This window comes from Myotis daubentonii, chromosome 14 (assembly GCF_963259705.1).
Source record: "Myotis daubentonii chromosome 14, mMyoDau2.1, whole genome shotgun sequence".
In the NCBI taxonomy this organism is placed as follows: domain Eukaryota; kingdom Metazoa; phylum Chordata; class Mammalia; order Chiroptera; family Vespertilionidae; genus Myotis; species Myotis daubentonii.
This window is the reverse complement of record NC_081853.1, coordinates 32,838,625-32,855,111: the sequence shown is the minus strand read 5'-3', so window position 1 is coordinate 32,855,111 and position 16,487 is coordinate 32,838,625. Positions and strand designations below refer to the sequence as shown.

The 16,487-nt window shown below is 45.7% G+C and overlaps 1 protein-coding gene across 2 annotated transcripts in view; it reads left to right on the top strand.

Annotated features, from left to right (window-relative positions):
* The window catches only part of LOC132215547 (inhibitor of carbonic anhydrase-like), a 32,910-nt gene extending 19,555 nt beyond the window's left edge, over window positions 1-13,355 (top strand). For both annotated transcript variants that reach the window (XM_059663904.1, XM_059663903.1), the window contains exons 12-17: window positions 1,544-1,699; window positions 4,465-4,606; window positions 10,124-10,188; window positions 10,852-11,036; window positions 12,198-12,384; window positions 13,155-13,355. In XM_059663904.1, the coding sequence (XP_059519887.1) occupies window positions 1,544-1,699; window positions 4,465-4,606; window positions 10,124-10,188; window positions 10,852-11,036; window positions 12,198-12,384; window positions 13,155-13,189 (770 nt within the window). In that variant the 3' untranslated portion in view covers window positions 13,190-13,355. The remainder of the gene's footprint in view (window positions 1-1,543; window positions 1,700-4,464; window positions 4,607-10,123; window positions 10,189-10,851; window positions 11,037-12,197; window positions 12,385-13,154) is intronic.
* Window positions 13,356-16,487: the final 3,132 nt, after the last annotated feature.

Here is a 16,487-nt window from a genome sequence, read left to right as displayed (position 1 = left end):
TGACACCACAGTTACTTGTTAGAGAGCAAATCTATCCTGAAGCTGTAATAATAATGACGATTCATAGGGTACTCTACAGTTGACAGGTCTCCTGCTTGCACTATTCCTGTTTGCTTTCCTCAGCAATCCTCTCGTATGTGGGCATCATTGTCCCATATTATGTAGATGGGAAAGTGAGGCTCAGGGCCACACAGCCAGGAAGTGGCTGCACCTGGGCTTGAGAAGAGGTGGCCTGACTGGAACCCGGGGCCCCTCCTGACCAACCACACTGCTCCTTGTCACCTCTGCACGAAGGTCTGCACTGGGGCTTGTTGTTAATGAAGATGAGGAGGAAAATGAAATCACTCTTAGCTTTTAGCCAGCTGGATTTGAATAGCAGGGGAGCCAATCTCGTTTTTAGAATAGGAGAGCAGGTGACAAGTTCTCCCATCTGTGTCTCCACACAGGCAGAGAGGATCTGTATCTGTCTGTGAAGCACTGATCTTGGGCATTAGCTAAAGCATCTAGTGTAGTACCTGGACCAGATGCATCAGCCTCACCTGAGAACTTATTAGAAATGAAAATTCTTGGACCCCACCCCACATCTACTGAGTTGGACTCCAAAGATGGGGCCACTGTTCTGTGTACAGTTCTATAATACGTCATCTGTATATTGTATTGTGTGTTCACCACCCCAAGTCAAGTCTCCTTCCATCACACATTCTCTTCTAATTCTGCAGATTTATAATTCTAATCTTATTATAAATTCAGCTTTGCAGTTTAGGCCGTACTCAATAAGCACAATTCAGTTACATAATTTTGGGATAGGAATCGATGAAATATCAATGGTGCTCCCATTAGAATCAGGAACAAGACAAGAAGGCCCACTCCCACCAAATATATTTGGCATTATTTTGGAAGTGAATGCAGTAAGTTAAAAAATATATATATTAAGATATATATATTTAATATTGGGGGATGAGAAATTAAATTATCATTATTAGAAAATGTTATTGTGAACCTAGAAAATCAGAGACTTAACTTTATAAAAGAAGTCATTAAAGATCTTTCTTTTGGACTTCTATTCAATAGAAATATTTAAACAGAAACACACTCATATGTACAAAGATTTAGGGGAAAATGGGTCACAATGTAAATGCCCACCAGTAGGGGGAACACAGTGGAACGTAACTTAGAGTCAACCAATAAATAGCATGAGAGAGCTATATTGATTTCTACTGAATCAAAAAGGTCCACCGTAGATCTTTAAAAAGGTTCAAGTAACTCGCAGAAAAGAATGTACAGCAGGATTCAGTTGAAGAAGTATGAAGTGTGTGTGTAAATACTTGTGAATGTTTGTATGTAGACACATCGGGAGCGGGAGTGTCATTCTGTTTGGCCCAGTACTAATAATGACAGTTATTTGCAGGGGCTTCTGCTAGAGTGAGGTAAGGGATTCAACCGATTCCCCCTCCCTGGAGAGAGTGGCAGGCAGGGGCTAGCTGCAGCAGCTCTAGGAGGGCCCTGGAGCTGTTGAAATTGATCTCGGTATCTCTGTTGCAAGGCCACTACGCTGTGGCAGTGGTTAAGAAATCAGATGCCGACCTCACCTGGAACTCTCTGCGAGGCAAGAAGTCCTGCCACACCGCAGTTGGCACTTCTGCGGGCTGGAACATCCCCATGGGCTTGATATACAACCAAACGGGGTCCTGCAAATTTGGTAAGTGTGTTCTGGGAGGTGGTGTGGCAGCCCCTTCCTTGGGCCTGTGTCTGTGTAGGGGACAAATTCAGTTCAATGACTAGCAAGGGGTGGCATAAGGGGCTGGACAGACTGTGGGTGAAGTTCACATGTCCCTAAGCAAGTCCTCCCCTTTCTCCTCACCGCCTTGCCTCCAAGGAAGAGGCTTGGCCCAAAGGGCAGACCTTGGGGAAAGGTCTTTATGTCGCGCAGCTGGCTCGGGGAACAGGCCCGGGGTTGCAAAGCAAGAGTGGGTGTGTGTGCATTATTTTCCCAAACTGGCTGCTTTTTAAAATTGAAAATTTTACACCAGAAGGTCCTTAAGTGCTTTAACTTTCACTTTCATCCTCATGCTTCTTAGGTTCCAGTATTAGTCATTTTAGCAACATTCTTGCTATACCTAAAAGGCTCCTGCTCCCCTGCCTTCCCCAGCCACCTGACACATCCCAGCCCTGTGTGAACCCCACCACCTGCTCTCTTCTCCCTCTGCACCTGAGCAGCTGAGCATGGCTGGAAATGTCCCGGGGTGGAACAATTCCTTCCACTGGAAATGCCCCAGGTGCTGGCCTCAGCACTCAGGAGCACTCCCACTGCTTCTCTGTGCCACATCCCTGCACTTCCCAATAATTATCCCAATGTTCTAACTGTTCACACACCCCGACCCCACACCCATCTACCACCTTTTCTCAGCAGATGATCTCATCTGCACCTGCAATAGGCAATTGAAACCGCCAGAAAGGGTCCCCGTCCCCCCCCCCCCCCCCTCGACATTCCAATGCCAAAGCTGTGGCCTCCTGATAGCTGTATCTGCTCAGCCTCCCTCCACAGCCCAGCCAATCCCTCTACCAGTAATCAGGTGTGGGCCCCTCCCTTGTTCCCCTCTGCAGAGCCTCATACCCTCAGTCAGTACTTCTCCCTCTGGTATATCCAACAGTTTCTTTCAACAGGTAAACACACCCAGTGTCTTCCATTTTTACAAATCCCCCCTCTCCCAAAATTCTCCTCCAGCTCCTGTCTTCTTTCTCTGCCCCTTTACTCCCAGGCTTATTAAAAGCCTGGCCTGAGCCACTCCCCTCCCACCCACGCCCTGCCCTCTGGCTTTCTGCATCATTCCACACCAAGAACTCTGGTCAAGGCTGCATGACCTACCTGTTGCTTAACTGGAAGGGCATGCTCCAGTCCTCTTCTACGTGACCTCTCTTTCTTCAGATCACCCTAAAACACTTATCTCCCAGCTTCTGTGGACACACACTAGCTTGGTGTTTCTCCTACCCCTTCAAAGTCCCCCTTTCCCAACCTGGTTAATAAATGTTTGAGTTGCTGAAAGCAACCCCCCCCCCCCCCAAACCCATGCCTACAGCCTTGACTGCCTTCTAAACAAATATTGTATGTAGGGAGTTAGGCACATAGCAAGCACTAGATAAATGTTTGCTGCTATTAATATTATGTCTATATGTTGATACTATCAAGTTTTTGTCCCTAGCACAGATCTCTCCTTGACCTCCAGACCAGTATATATGAACTGTCTCTTTGACATTATCTGCTTAGATATCTCAAAAGCACATTAAGCTCAACCTGCCCCAAATGGAATACATCATCTCTGCTGAGCCTTGTCCTGCCCCTGAGCTGCCTAGCTTGGTGGAGGACCCCACAGTCCATCCACTTGTCCCAGCTGGGAACCTGGGAGCTGCCATCCTCCATACACCCATCCATCACTAGTGATGTCAGTTTCTCTCCTCTACACCTCCCTCCCTCCCAGCTGTGCTACTCTAGTCCAAGCTGCCCTCATCTCCCCTTGACCACTGCAGTAGCCTGCTGCATGCACCCACATCTGCCCTCGATTTCATCCACCCTGTTGCCAGACGGTTCTTTGAAAAGAGCAGATCTGATTATGTCCTGGCCAGGACTGTCTAAAGCCCTTCAGAAGCTCCCTATTGCTCTAACAATAAAGAACAAAATCTACACCAAAGTGTAGAAGGTCACATGTGGCCTGGATCTCTGCCCCTCCCTACTCACTCTTGCGGTGGGTGGTCCAGCCCCAGTGGCCTCCATTAAGCTCTCTAGGCAGTTTGCCCCTCACCCCCAAACTCTGCCCTAGGCCTCTGCAGATGCTGCTTCCTTTGCCTTTTACTTGGGTAATTCCTATTCATTCTTCATCTCTCAACTTGAGGCTTCTTTCTGATTCCCAGGTCTGCACGGGGTTCCTTTATCTGCGGCCTGTGGGATCGTATTTTTCCCCCAGAGCAAGGGGAGAAACAAATTCACTGTGTGATTGCTTGGGTTATGACTGCTGTCCCATAGACTTGGGTTCAGGAGGTAGGTCCTCACTGTGGTGCCCTAGGGCCCAGCACAGGGCTTGGTGGATGGGCCTCTCAGGCCCCTTCCTGGGCTTGGAGTCATGATGGCAGACCCTGTAAAGAAGGCAGGGCAGCAGAGGCTGGAAAACAGTGGGACATGTTTTCCAATTTTGTCCACTCTTAGGATTAAATCTATTCCCGCTCTTCCTGTGCCAGGACAGGGTGGACTTCTGTGGACTCACAGACCCTTGCCCCAACTTCAGCTAGTCCCCCTTCACTTTGCTCCAGCTGCAACTTAAAACAATTTTTCATAAGGTTCCTATTTTGAATAATACAGTACCAGAAACCTGAATGTGTCTTTACATCATCAGGCAATTCTCGGGACAAAAACCTGAGGCTTTCTTGCTAACACAGGCGGGAAGAGCTGACCTCCTGTTTCCTCCTGCACAGATGAATTCTTCAGTCAAAGCTGTGCCCCTGGGTCTGATCCAGAGTCCAGTTTCTGTGCTCTGTGCGGCGGCGGCAGCAATGCAGCCCACAAGTGTGCTCCCAACAGCCACGAGAAATACTACGGCTCCAGTGGGGCATTCAGGCGAGTAGTGTCTGTGCACCACCTTTCTCTCTGGCACCAACCCCATGAACCTCTTGTCCTTTCACCTTTTTCCCAGCATCTGGGTGCTGCATTTAGGAGGAGCCAGAATTTGGAACTAGAATTGCAAATTCCCACTGGCCCCAAGGACTCAAGTTCAGCCCCTTTCTGGAGCCCCTCTCCTACAGACCCAGCAGGCTGAAGGCACCTGGGGAGAGGCAAGATGATGGTCCGGGGAAAACCCTGGTTCCACTTTTGCCCCTTTCTTCTGTGTGATTGTGCTTACATCATGGACTCCTTCAGAGCCCCAGTTTAAAATCAAAGGAGGGGCACCCTACACGTGCTTCTTACACCTGGCTGATGAGTCCATTTTAAAAATAGATATCCCTGGGCTCCTTTATCCCTGCAATAAATATATATTGGGCACCTAGTATGGGGCAGGCACTAGTCGAGGTAGAGGGTTATTGCAGCAACAAGACACACATAGTCCCCACGCCCTGGGTCCCCTGAGAGTAGGACAATAAACACAGAAATAAAGGACAATCACTTGCTGACTGTGGTAAAGAGGAACCAAGGTGGGTGATGTGGCAGTGACATGGGTAGGGGACAATTTTGGAAACGGTGGTCAGGGAAGGCCTTAGCAAGCAGGGAGACCATGTGATCTGAGGATTAAGTATTGAGAGGGAATCCAGCCCCAAAAAAATCTGGGGGAAGAGGAATCAGGAAGAAGGAATAGCAAGGACAAAGGCCTGGGGCGGGACAAATCATACTGTAAGAAGGTCTGAGTAGAGCACAAGAGGGGGGGGGGGATCAGGCGTGTGAGGAGGCTAGAGCTGAGGCACTGGCTGTTTTGGTGGCCCACTGGCCTGGCTGAGAAGGTAGAATAATTCTAAGTACGATGGGCAGTGTGGGACTCTTTGAGGCAATAGGCTATGCTGTGTGAAAGGGTTGTATGGCTGTTGTGGAGAATGTGTGAGCTTCTAGAAAGGACCCTTTTATTCATCACACTGCCAGACAACCTCGTTCTGCCTTCTCCAAAGTTTTATCTCTTTCATTAGCCATACATAAATTACGTATTTTCACAGATCCCACTACAGCAATCTTATATAATAAACTAGAGGCCCGGTGCACAAAAATTTGTGCACTCGGGGGGGAGGGGGGGTCCCTCAGCCCGGCCTGTGCCCTCTCGCAGTCTGGGACCCCTCGGGAGATAACGACCTGCTGGCTTAGGCCTGCTCCCGGGTGGCAGAGGGCAGGCCCAATCCCTAGGTGCAGCCCCTGGTCAGGCTCAGAGCAGGGCCCATTGGGGAGTTGGGGCGCCGCCCCCTGTCATGCACAGAGCAGGGAGATTGGGAGGTTGTGATGCCACCCTCAGTCACGCTCAGGGTAGGGCCGATTGGGGGGTTGGGGCACCGTCCCCTGTCACACTCAAGGCAGGGTCGATGGGGAGGTTGCGGCGCCACCCCCTGTCACGCACAGAGCAGGGCCGATCAGGGGGTTGGGGCTCTGTACCCTGTCACGCACAGAGCAGGGCCAATCAGGGGGTTGGGGCTCTGTACCCTGTCACGCACAGAGCAGGGCCAATCAGGGGGTTGGGGCGCTGCCCCCTGTCACTCACAGAGCAGGGCCCATCAGGGGGATTGGGGCTCTGTACCCTGTCACGCACAGAGCAGGGCTGATCAGGGGGTTGGGGCACTGCCACTCTCACACTCAGGGCAGGGCCGATGGGGAGGTTATGGCTCTACCCCGTCACACACAGAGCAGGGTCCGTGGGGGGTGGGGGGGTTGGGGAGCTCTCCCCTATCAGGCACAGAGCAGGGCTGATCAGGGGGTTGGGGCGCCTTCCCCTGCCACGAACAGAGCAGGGTGGATAGGGAGGTTGTGGCCCCGCCCCCTGTCACAAACAGAGCCACAGGGCGATCAGGGGGTTTGGGCGCTGCCCCCTGTCGTGCTGATCCCGGTGCCGGGAGGCCTCACGGCTCCGCTGATCCCGGTGCTGGGAGGCATATTACCCTTTTACTATATAGAATAGAGGCCTGGTGCATGGGTGGGGCCGGCTGGTTTGCCCTGAAGGGTGTCCTGGATCAGGGTGGGGGTCCCCACTGGGATGCCTGGCCAGCCTGGATGAGGGGATGATGGCTGTTTGCAGCTGGTAACACACCCTTCAGGGTGGGGGTCCCCACTGGGGTGCCTGGCCAGCCTGGGTGAGGGGATGATGGCTGTTTGCAGCTGGTCACACACCCTTCAGGGTGGGGGTCCCCAATGGGGTGCCTGGCCAGCCTGGGTGAGGGGATGATGGCTGTTTGCAGCTGGTCACACACCCTTCAGGGTGGGGGTCCCCACTGGGGTGCCTGGCCAGCCTGGGTGAGGGGCTGAGGGCTGTTTTCAGGCTGGGGGTGACTGAAGCTCCCAACCGCTCCTTTTTTTTCTTTTCTTTTTTATTCTGGGCCAGCTTTAGCTTTGAGGCTTGGCTCCAGCTCTTAGGTTTCTGGCCTTTGCTTACAATGTTGCCATCCTGCTGGCTGAAGCCTGGTGGTATTTGTTACAGAGTTTCTTAAACTGCAGGCTCAGAGGCCTGCAGTGGCAGGCGGGGAACGTTGGTTTCCTCCGTCACTGAGGCAACCAAGCCTCATGTTAGTTTCAAGCTGCCTGGCTGCCTGCGCCATCTTGGCTGACAGTTAATTTGCATATCTCACTGATTAGCCAATGAAAAGGGTAGCGGTCGTACGCCAATTACCATGTTTCTCTTTTATTAGTGTAGAAGCCTAATATACTAAGTGTCCAGTCATCCATTCAACCAATCAAAGCATAATATGCTAATGATATGCTAAGGCTGTTTGGTACTATTATGATATATTAGAGGACCTAGAATCGAGTTTTCTGTCTCGAACCGTGACCTCCCCTCTTTCCAAAAGGAAGATGAACACACAAAGAGCAAGCACCTCATTCTCCCCACCACCTCCTACTGGCCTTTTCACTCCCTATAGTTTCCCGACTTCAACAGCCCTTCATTCCTACTGACCTGTGTTCCATTGATTCTACAATCCTATCCTGTTCTCATCCTTCCTCATGTCCTTTTCCCTCTCTGTACCCAATGTCCATTCCACAGGCAACCATGATAATTATTCCCCTGCATATATCCTCCTCTCCTGGCTGAACCACAATCTTGGGTAGGTCCAACATTCCACTACTCAGTGCCTGCTAACTGGTCCCCCTTTAAAGCAGGGGTGGGGAACGTCTGGCCTGAGAAATCATTTGGTCTGGCTCTGCCAAGGTATTAGAGGTGAGTTAATTAAATGTTTAACCAAATATAGTAGGCTAATGTTTAAGTTGATAATTTTGTATGGCCTGCAAGTGATGTTATAAATATCCAAATAGCCCTTGGCAGAAAAAAGGTTCCCCACCCCTGCTTTAAAGTAATGAGAACACCACTTAAATGAATCATATGTTTCTAAGTCCATTCACCACCCCATTCTCCTAAAAGATGATTCCATACTTTTTCCTCTCGTCAATCCTCCAACACTCCTTCCTCCATCTATCAGATCTTTGTTTCCTATTTCACTTGAGGAAATTGAAGCAATCAAAAGAGAAATTCCACCCTGTTCCCAGTGCCACATCTACCCATGTGCTGGCATCGGTGCCCAGAGACGCTGCCCTCCATCCTCTTATTCGGGATGGCCGGGCTGTCTCCTACCAAGGCCCAGTCCTGAACCAGCATTGACTGCCCCTCCTCCAGCCTCCTCCAGGGCATTGCCCCAGCACGTCTCCCTTCTTTCTCCTGCATCATCACATTTTCTTCTCTACTAGATCATTTCCATCAGCCTACAAACATGTTGCCATTTTTTCATCTTCAACATAAATAAATAAGCAAAACCTCTCTTGATTTTCCTTTCCTTCCCATCTCTCTTCTCTTTACAACAAAATTCCTTGAAGAAGTTCAACATCCTTGCTCACTCCAATTTCTTTCCTTTCAATCTTCCCAGAACCCAGTTTACAAATCTGTTTACATTCCCCCAACCCCAACCAACAGAATTAGTTTTATTATTGTTTTTAAATGATCTAAAGAAAACAGTCCTCCTCATTGTTGGCACATGGGCAGGCTGCTCCCACCACATCTACCCCTTGGTGCACCACATCCACCAGCAGCTGAAACTGCACTTGTAAATCACCAGTGACCTCTGTGCTGCTAAATAAATCCAAAGACCTGTTCTCAGTCCTTGCATTATTGATCTGCCAGCATCACTGGCACCACCGATCACTTCCTCCTCTTGGATACAGTTTCTTCCTTGGCTTCAGGACACCACACTCTCTTGGATCCCCTCCTTCCTCTCCTGTTACTGCATCTCAGTCTCTGGCTGATTCTACCTCACTTTGCCAACCTCTGCTGAAAGAAAGCCCAGCAATGATTTCGGTGCTTCTCTGGGAAGTAGGAGCACATGCTGGAGTAGGAGTGTTGGGGAGAGACAGAGGTTTCTGGGAAGTGGGAAACATTTTTGAAGCCATTGCTCTATAGAGTGGGGAGGTGGCTGTCGAAAGCACTAGTTGTCACACTCAAGCACAAATCAGAATCTCCTCAAGTGGTTGTTAAAACACAGATCACTGGGCCCCGTCCCCATAAGTTTCTGATCCAGCAGGTCCAGCGTGGGGCCCGAGAATGTGCATTTCTAAGTTTCCAGCTGGCACCCATGCTACTGGTCCCAGCTCAAGCTTTGAGAACCAAGAGAGAGCAAGGAGAACAGGAATGCCCAAGTGAAGTTCATCACTGGGGAGGTCTCTGGTCTACCTCACTGCTGAGGTGCAGACACACCTGCGGCAGATGATCATGCTCATTCCGGGCTGGGTTGTATGAAGGGGCACTAAAGGAAAGAAACAGGGCAAGTGAGCTTAGGAAAACTGAAGGGGAGTAATAACCATAGCCAAGTATAGAGAGACCTGATGCTAGGAGAGAGAAAACTGGAGAGGTGCTCCTCATAATTAATAGTTAATAGCAATTTACATCTGAAAATGTCATAAAACTGATGTTAAAGTAAATATTTCTCATAAAGAATGCACCTTAACCACAGACAAACATTTTTCAGGGGATTACGTGTGAACAAATATCTAGTGATGCACATTAACTTTTATTAAGGCCGAGTAGACATATGGGTGTGATAATACTCCTTCAAAATCACATCCTCCATGCTGATTTTACTCTCTGATGTGAACTTTGATTCAACCAGAGAGTCATTCTTGAATATCCCTGTTAATAGGAGAATATGAGTTTCTCCTCTGGAAAAACTGATCAGTGTTCAAAATAAGGAGCATTAGAAACTAAATAAGCAGATTTAAAAAATTATTATATTTCTCCTCTAATTCCCAGGGACAGCCAGGCATTACAGCTGTGTGTGTGGAAGTGGTCAGTGTTAAATGTGCCAAGCGGACTGGATGGAGGGGTGTGAGCCTCTCAGTGACTCCCTTTTGGTGTCCCCCCCCCCCCACCTCCTGTTGACCCTCCTCACTGACCTGGCCCTTGGTGTGCAGGTGTCTGGTTGAGAAGGGAGACGTGGCCTTCGTGGAGCACCCCACAGTCCTGCAGAACACAGACGGTATGTGCCTGCTCCGTCCTTTCCGCCCTTGGAAAAATCTGAGTTTCTCATGGGAAATACTCCCCAGGTGGGTTGTCAAGGAAGTTTATTTAAGTCATTAAGACTCTAGTGACTTTGGCTCTAACATTTTTTTATGTAGGAAATGAGAAAATTCTCATGTCCAGTCAGACTTGACAGGGTTGGTTATCACATGGCCTTGAACCCAACTGACAAACATGCGGAGGATGCAGTCCATCTGAGTACGTCTGGCTCTGTTGATGCATAGGCATCCTGACATATTCTGGATACATGTTTTTAACAGTTATATGCATTCAACATATATTGTCCATCTATGAAAAATCTCGCCTTTTTACTTTCTTGATGTCTTTTTTATGAACAGACATTCTTTATCTTAATGTAGTTCAATGTATCAATCTTTTCCTCTCTGGTTAGTGCTTCTTCATGCCTGTTTAAGAAATCTTTGTCTTTAATGGGGCTGAAAAGCACTAATCAGAAAGGTAATGAACTTATGAGTTTATGAATATTTCTCTTGTGTTTTATTTTAAAAGCTTTTTTGTTTCTCTGTGTCTCTGTGATTCTCCAAGACACGGGTGATTGGTCACATCTCTCAAGTGAGGGCACCTCGATGAAAGCTATCAGTTGTCCTGGTTTCTCTCTTGACAGGAAAAAACCCTGAAGACTGGGCTAAGGATCTAAAGCAGAAAGACTTTGAGCTGCTGTGCCTCGATGGCACCAGAAAGCCTGTGACTGAGGCTCAGAACTGCCACCTAGGCATAGTCCCAAATCATGCTGTGGTCTCAAGGAAAGATAAGGCAGATTCTGTTCGCAGAATGCTCTTCAACCAACAGGTATGGCAACTGCATGCTCAGCTCGCAGACCTGCACAGACACACCCCAGCCCAGTCTCACTCTCTTCCTCCCTGGGCAGTAGAACTTGATTCTTGCAGCCCTTCCTCTGATGAAAGCGGAAGGCGTCTGGCTGTGTTCACTTCTTGCTCTGGGCCATCTAGGATATCACAGTGGATTGGAAAAGCCTCAGACATGTGGCCATCTGAAGTGTCTCACCAAGACTCATTCTTCTTTCTGAGCAGAGTCATGGTACCTGTTGGGCTTGTTCTGTCACAGACATAAGGGAGTTAGCTCAGTGCCCTTCACACTACACTGAGCCGTATGTGGGAAAAGCAGAATGGAGGTTACCCTATCTGATCTAGGTAGATCTCAATGTGTTTCCTGAACCTGGCAAGCTGAACACTGTTTTAAGCTTCGTGAACGTTATAAAGCCAACATTCAGATAATTTATGACGTTTATAGGTAGCCCGAAAGGGCTGATGCTACTGAGTAGCGGGCATGCATAAATCAAGTGAGTTTAGGGAACACCCAGAACCTTGTCGAGTAATCCATGTGTTGGCATATGCTGCCCACACATTCCAGCTAAAGGAAAACTCAGGGAGAGCTGGCAAAATCGGAGGCTCTTGGTCACAGACTTTTGAAGGATTGGGTCCTTGGTTACAAGGGAAGTGAACAAAGGAAGAGAGGGGAGGGGAAGAAAGAGATGGAAATGGGTACCTGGGGCAGGTCCAGAGAATAGAAGAGGCAAGGTAGCAAGGGCTCCAGGAAGCAGCAAGACATACAAGTATGACCCAGGAAGTTGAAAGCACCAATGACTGGCGGAATAGTGATATAGTGGCAAACTTGGAGCCCTTTCTGCTTAGCACTTGCTTAACATACATCATCTCATCATTTACAAAGGAGTTAACTGATGTTCAATAAGCTCAGTAAAGAATTTTCCTAAGATCACATGACAAGGAAAAGTGAGGGTCAGGATTTGAATCTAGAGGCCATGCTTTTTGCCATTTTCCTATGGTGCCTCCAAAAGTGTTGCTGTGTTCCAGGTTTCCTAGGGGCTAGAGCAGAGCAGTCCAGGAGACTCAGGTCTTATGAGGCAGAATACACAACCCTGTTTTCTCTGGCACTGCCATCACTCACTGTCTGTCTGTCTGTCTGACCCAGGAGCTCTTTGGAAGAAATGGGTTTGAGTATATGATGTTCCAGTTGTTCAGATCCTCAACCAAGGACCTGCTCTTCAGTGATGACACAGAATGTTTGGCTAACCTTCAGGACAAAACAACTTATCAAAAGTACTTAGGACCAGAGTATCTTACAGCCATTGCTAATGTGAGGCAATGCTTACCCTCTGGTGAGTAGAATAAAACACTGAGGAGCAATAATGTCAGGGGCCAGATAAACATGTTTGTATTAAGGACCATCACTGCCGAGCCCTGGGTAGGTACTAATAGGAGCACAAAGATTCAGAGGGCTTGTTCCTGGCGCTGCAGGAGGATTCAGACTCACCAATGAGGTGACTCAATTAGACAACAGTATAAGACACTAGCTGAAAAAAGGCCAAAGCATTTGAAGGAGACAGAGCATGCAATAGAACTTGAAATCATTTGGAAATTGAACTTGTTTACATTTATATTTCTTTTCTTTTTTTTGCTAAAAAATAAAAATGTATGTATGTGAGCACTTCAAATGTAGGGAGAAGGTTGGGAATGACATGTATATACCACTCAAAGGATCAGTTTTCAAAAATTTTAAGTAAAATGTAAAAAATAATAATAGAAACAAAATATAGTTAACATGCTAATAGGTCCCTTCTATCTAGAATGGCATGGATGCCTCAAAAAGAAGTAAGCTGGAGAAATAAAGTTAGAGCTTGGATAACCCAATTATTGGGAGTGCACCTGAATTTTTGTTGAATTATTTCATGTGTTGTAGATAATGAGAGCAGGAAAGGAAGGACAATGTAGGTGGTTAAGGATAGTACTGACATTACTGAGGGGAGAGAGTGCTCGTTTTAAAAAAATCTTTACCGCCTACTATTTGCTTTTAAAAAATAAGAACAGAATTGTGTTGAGTAAGTACAGGCAGGACCTGAAGGTCTTTCTCTCATGTTATGCTCCACAGAACTTCTCAACGCCTGCACCTTCCATGGAAGTTAAAAAGTGATGAAAGTGGACAACTGCAGAGATGCTCAAAGCCTGCAGATATCATGGGGCCACATTCTCAATTGTCTGTATGTGGATCTGTGTTAATATCTTTATAATTATGTGCTATACCTGATGCAAAAAATTAAAATGAATAAAAATTATCTTCTCAGAAAACTTCCTTAAATGTTCTCACATTTTTGGGGGGGGAGAAAGCTATTTCTTTGTACTAGAATTGTGCTTCTGATTTTAAATTGTACCCTAAAAGCTCATTCCCTTCCTACTTTTTGATTATTCTACCCAACAGTCAAGTCATTTAAATATAATTTATGCAATAAATCTGTCTGAAGGGAGTCTGAGTGGTGATTATGCATCAATGTGTATAGTATCAAGTACTTACATAATAAAAACAAAGGATAAGGAATGCGTTTATTTTAAAAACATTTTTATCATTTAAATTTTACAATGTCAAGTGGAATCAAATTGCTGATTGAGATTAATTGAAATATATTAAAATATATTAAAGGGATTGCAAGAATCCAATCCTACTACCCTTTTATGGTCAACTTCCTGATAATGTGATTTATACTCTTTTCTTTATAGTTAGTTTCTTATCTGAGATTTTGCCATACCTATCTATTATATAAAAGCCTAATATGCAAATTGTCCTCTTGGGAGTTTGACTGGGAGACCAGGAGTTTGATAGCTCACTATGACGTGTGCTGACCACCAGTGGGTGTTGTAGAACGAAGGAAGGCCCCAGCTGGCAGCCAGAAGGAAGGCCCCCAATCAGCCCTGATTGCTAGCCAGGCTTACGGACTCTACCCGTGCATGAATTTTGTGCACCAGGCCTCTAGTTATTATCATAATTCCAGCTTATGGTAGTCTCAATGAATGTGTTGAATGGGAACCTAAGTTATATATTGTTAAATGTCAATTTTATGGGTGTAGACTTTTGCCTATAAAAGAGTAAATAGCATAGGACTTGCCCTCTTTCCATTAACAACTAAGAAACTGGACAAAATATACTAAACAACTGTCTTCAAACTGTTGGACAATAACAGCGTAGGAATATGATTCCTGAAAGAAGGGAAGGAAAAGAGGTGAGTAGAATGCTGACTCTACTTTTTGCCTAGAAGAAATTTCTAGCTCACAGCACAGAGAGAGGGAACCCAAGAGAGCCCATTACATTGAGTTGAGGAAGCAGAGATAAGAGCTTGAGGAAGCCACAGTGATTGGAATTTATAACAAAAGAGATCTGATAACAGTCTCCTTGAGTCTTTGGTGAAATACTAATTTCCACGTGTGTAAATGAAATTGAAGTTCATCAGGCCAGGCAAAGAATAACTCTGAGAGACCTATATCCTGAACAATTCTCAGGGCTTCACAACCAGAATGAAGAGACCTCATTGAAAACCTAAGGATTTCACTGACGGTCATGCCTTGGGTATGGGTCTAAAATTGCTGTAGATTAAGGGCTGCACTATAACTGCCCTTTCTGAGAGTGAAACTAGTCTTGGTAGGATAAAGCCAATCTGCAAGTAACTTAACTGCCTTCTAAAATAAACCTCAATAATCATTAGAGGGAGACAAGAAAATCTAAATATTCAACAACGTGTTATATATATATAATGCCCAGTATCAAACACAAAAATTACCAGATATGCAAAGCAGCACAAAATGTGACCCAGAATTGGGAGAAAAATCAACCAATAGAAGCACAACTAGAAACCACAGAGATTAATGTATTCAGACAATGAACTTGAAAAAGTTTAACAACTGTTTAAACACACAAAGGATTTAAATGAAAACATGAACATAACACAGAAAAAAGTGCAAGGTTTAACAAAGAACCAAAGAAAATCTAGAGCTGCAAAATTTTTGATTTTCAAGGAATTTGTCCATTTCATCTAAATTGTCTACTTTTGCCATAAAACTGTTCAAAGTATTTCCTTATTCTTTTAATATTTGCCAAAACCGGTTTGGCTCAGTGGATAGAGCATTGGCCTGCGGACTGAAAGGTCCCAGGTTCGATTCCGGTCAAGGGCATGTACCTGGGTTGCGGGCACATCCCCCGTGGAGGGTGTGCAGGAGGCAGCTGATGGATGTTTCTAACTCTCTATCTCTCTCCCTTCCTCTCTGTAAAAAATCAATAAAATATATTAAAAAAAATATTTATAGGATGTATAGTGATATCTCTTCTCCCATTCTCCATACTGGTAATTTGTATTTTACCTGTTCTTTTTTTTCTTCAATCCTCTTCCAAGGATATTTTTTTCCATTGATTTTTTTTCAGAGAGAATGGGGGGGGGGGATAGAAATGGGGGGGTGGGGAGAGACAGACAGACATTGATTGGTTGCTTCCCTCATGTGCCCTGACCAGGGCCAAGTATCGAGCCTGCAGCTGAGGTGTGTGTCCTTGACTGTTGAATCAAACCCAAGACCCATTGGTGTGCAGGCCAATGCTTTAACCACTTAGCAAAAGTGGCCAGGGCTCTGTTCTTTTTTCTTAATCTGTCCAATTGAACTTTGCAAAAAACAAATTTTTGGTTTTATAAATGTTCACTATTGTTTGCCTATTTTCTATCTAATATTCTGTCCTTAGAGTTATTTACATTCTTCTACTTACTTTCCATTTCATTTACATTTTTTCCCCCTTGGATTCTGAAGGTGCAAGCTTAGATCAATTACCTAGAACATTCTTGTTTTCTTAAAAAATTTTTTTTAATTGATTGATTTTTAGAGATAGAGAGGAGAGAGAGGGAGGGAGGGTAAGAGAGAGAGAGAGAGAGGAGAGAGAAAAACATCAATTTGCTGTTCCACTTATTTATGCATTCATTGGTTGATTCTTGTGTGTGCCCTGACCCGGGATCAAACCCACAACTTTAGGGTTTGGAACAACACTATAACCAACTGAGCTAACCAACCAGGGCAGAATATTCTTATTTTCTAATATAGACATTCAAAATTATAAATTTCCTTCTAAGTACTACTTTAGTTGCATCCCATAAATCTTGGTCTGTTTGCCTTTCATTATCATTCAGGTAAAAATTTAAAAAAATACTTTCCAAAAAAACCTTCTTTGATCTATGATTTAAATATTATTTTTAATTTCCAAATATTTGGCTATTTTCCAGATATGCTTTTTTATTAATTTCTAATGTAATTCCTTTGTGGTCAGAGAATATATCCTGTATAACTTCAATCCGCTTAAATTTATCTATTTTTTACGGCCAGCAGATAGTCTATCTTGGTGGATGTTCCATGTATACTTGAAAGAAAACGTGTGTTCTATAATTGTTGGGTGTAGTTC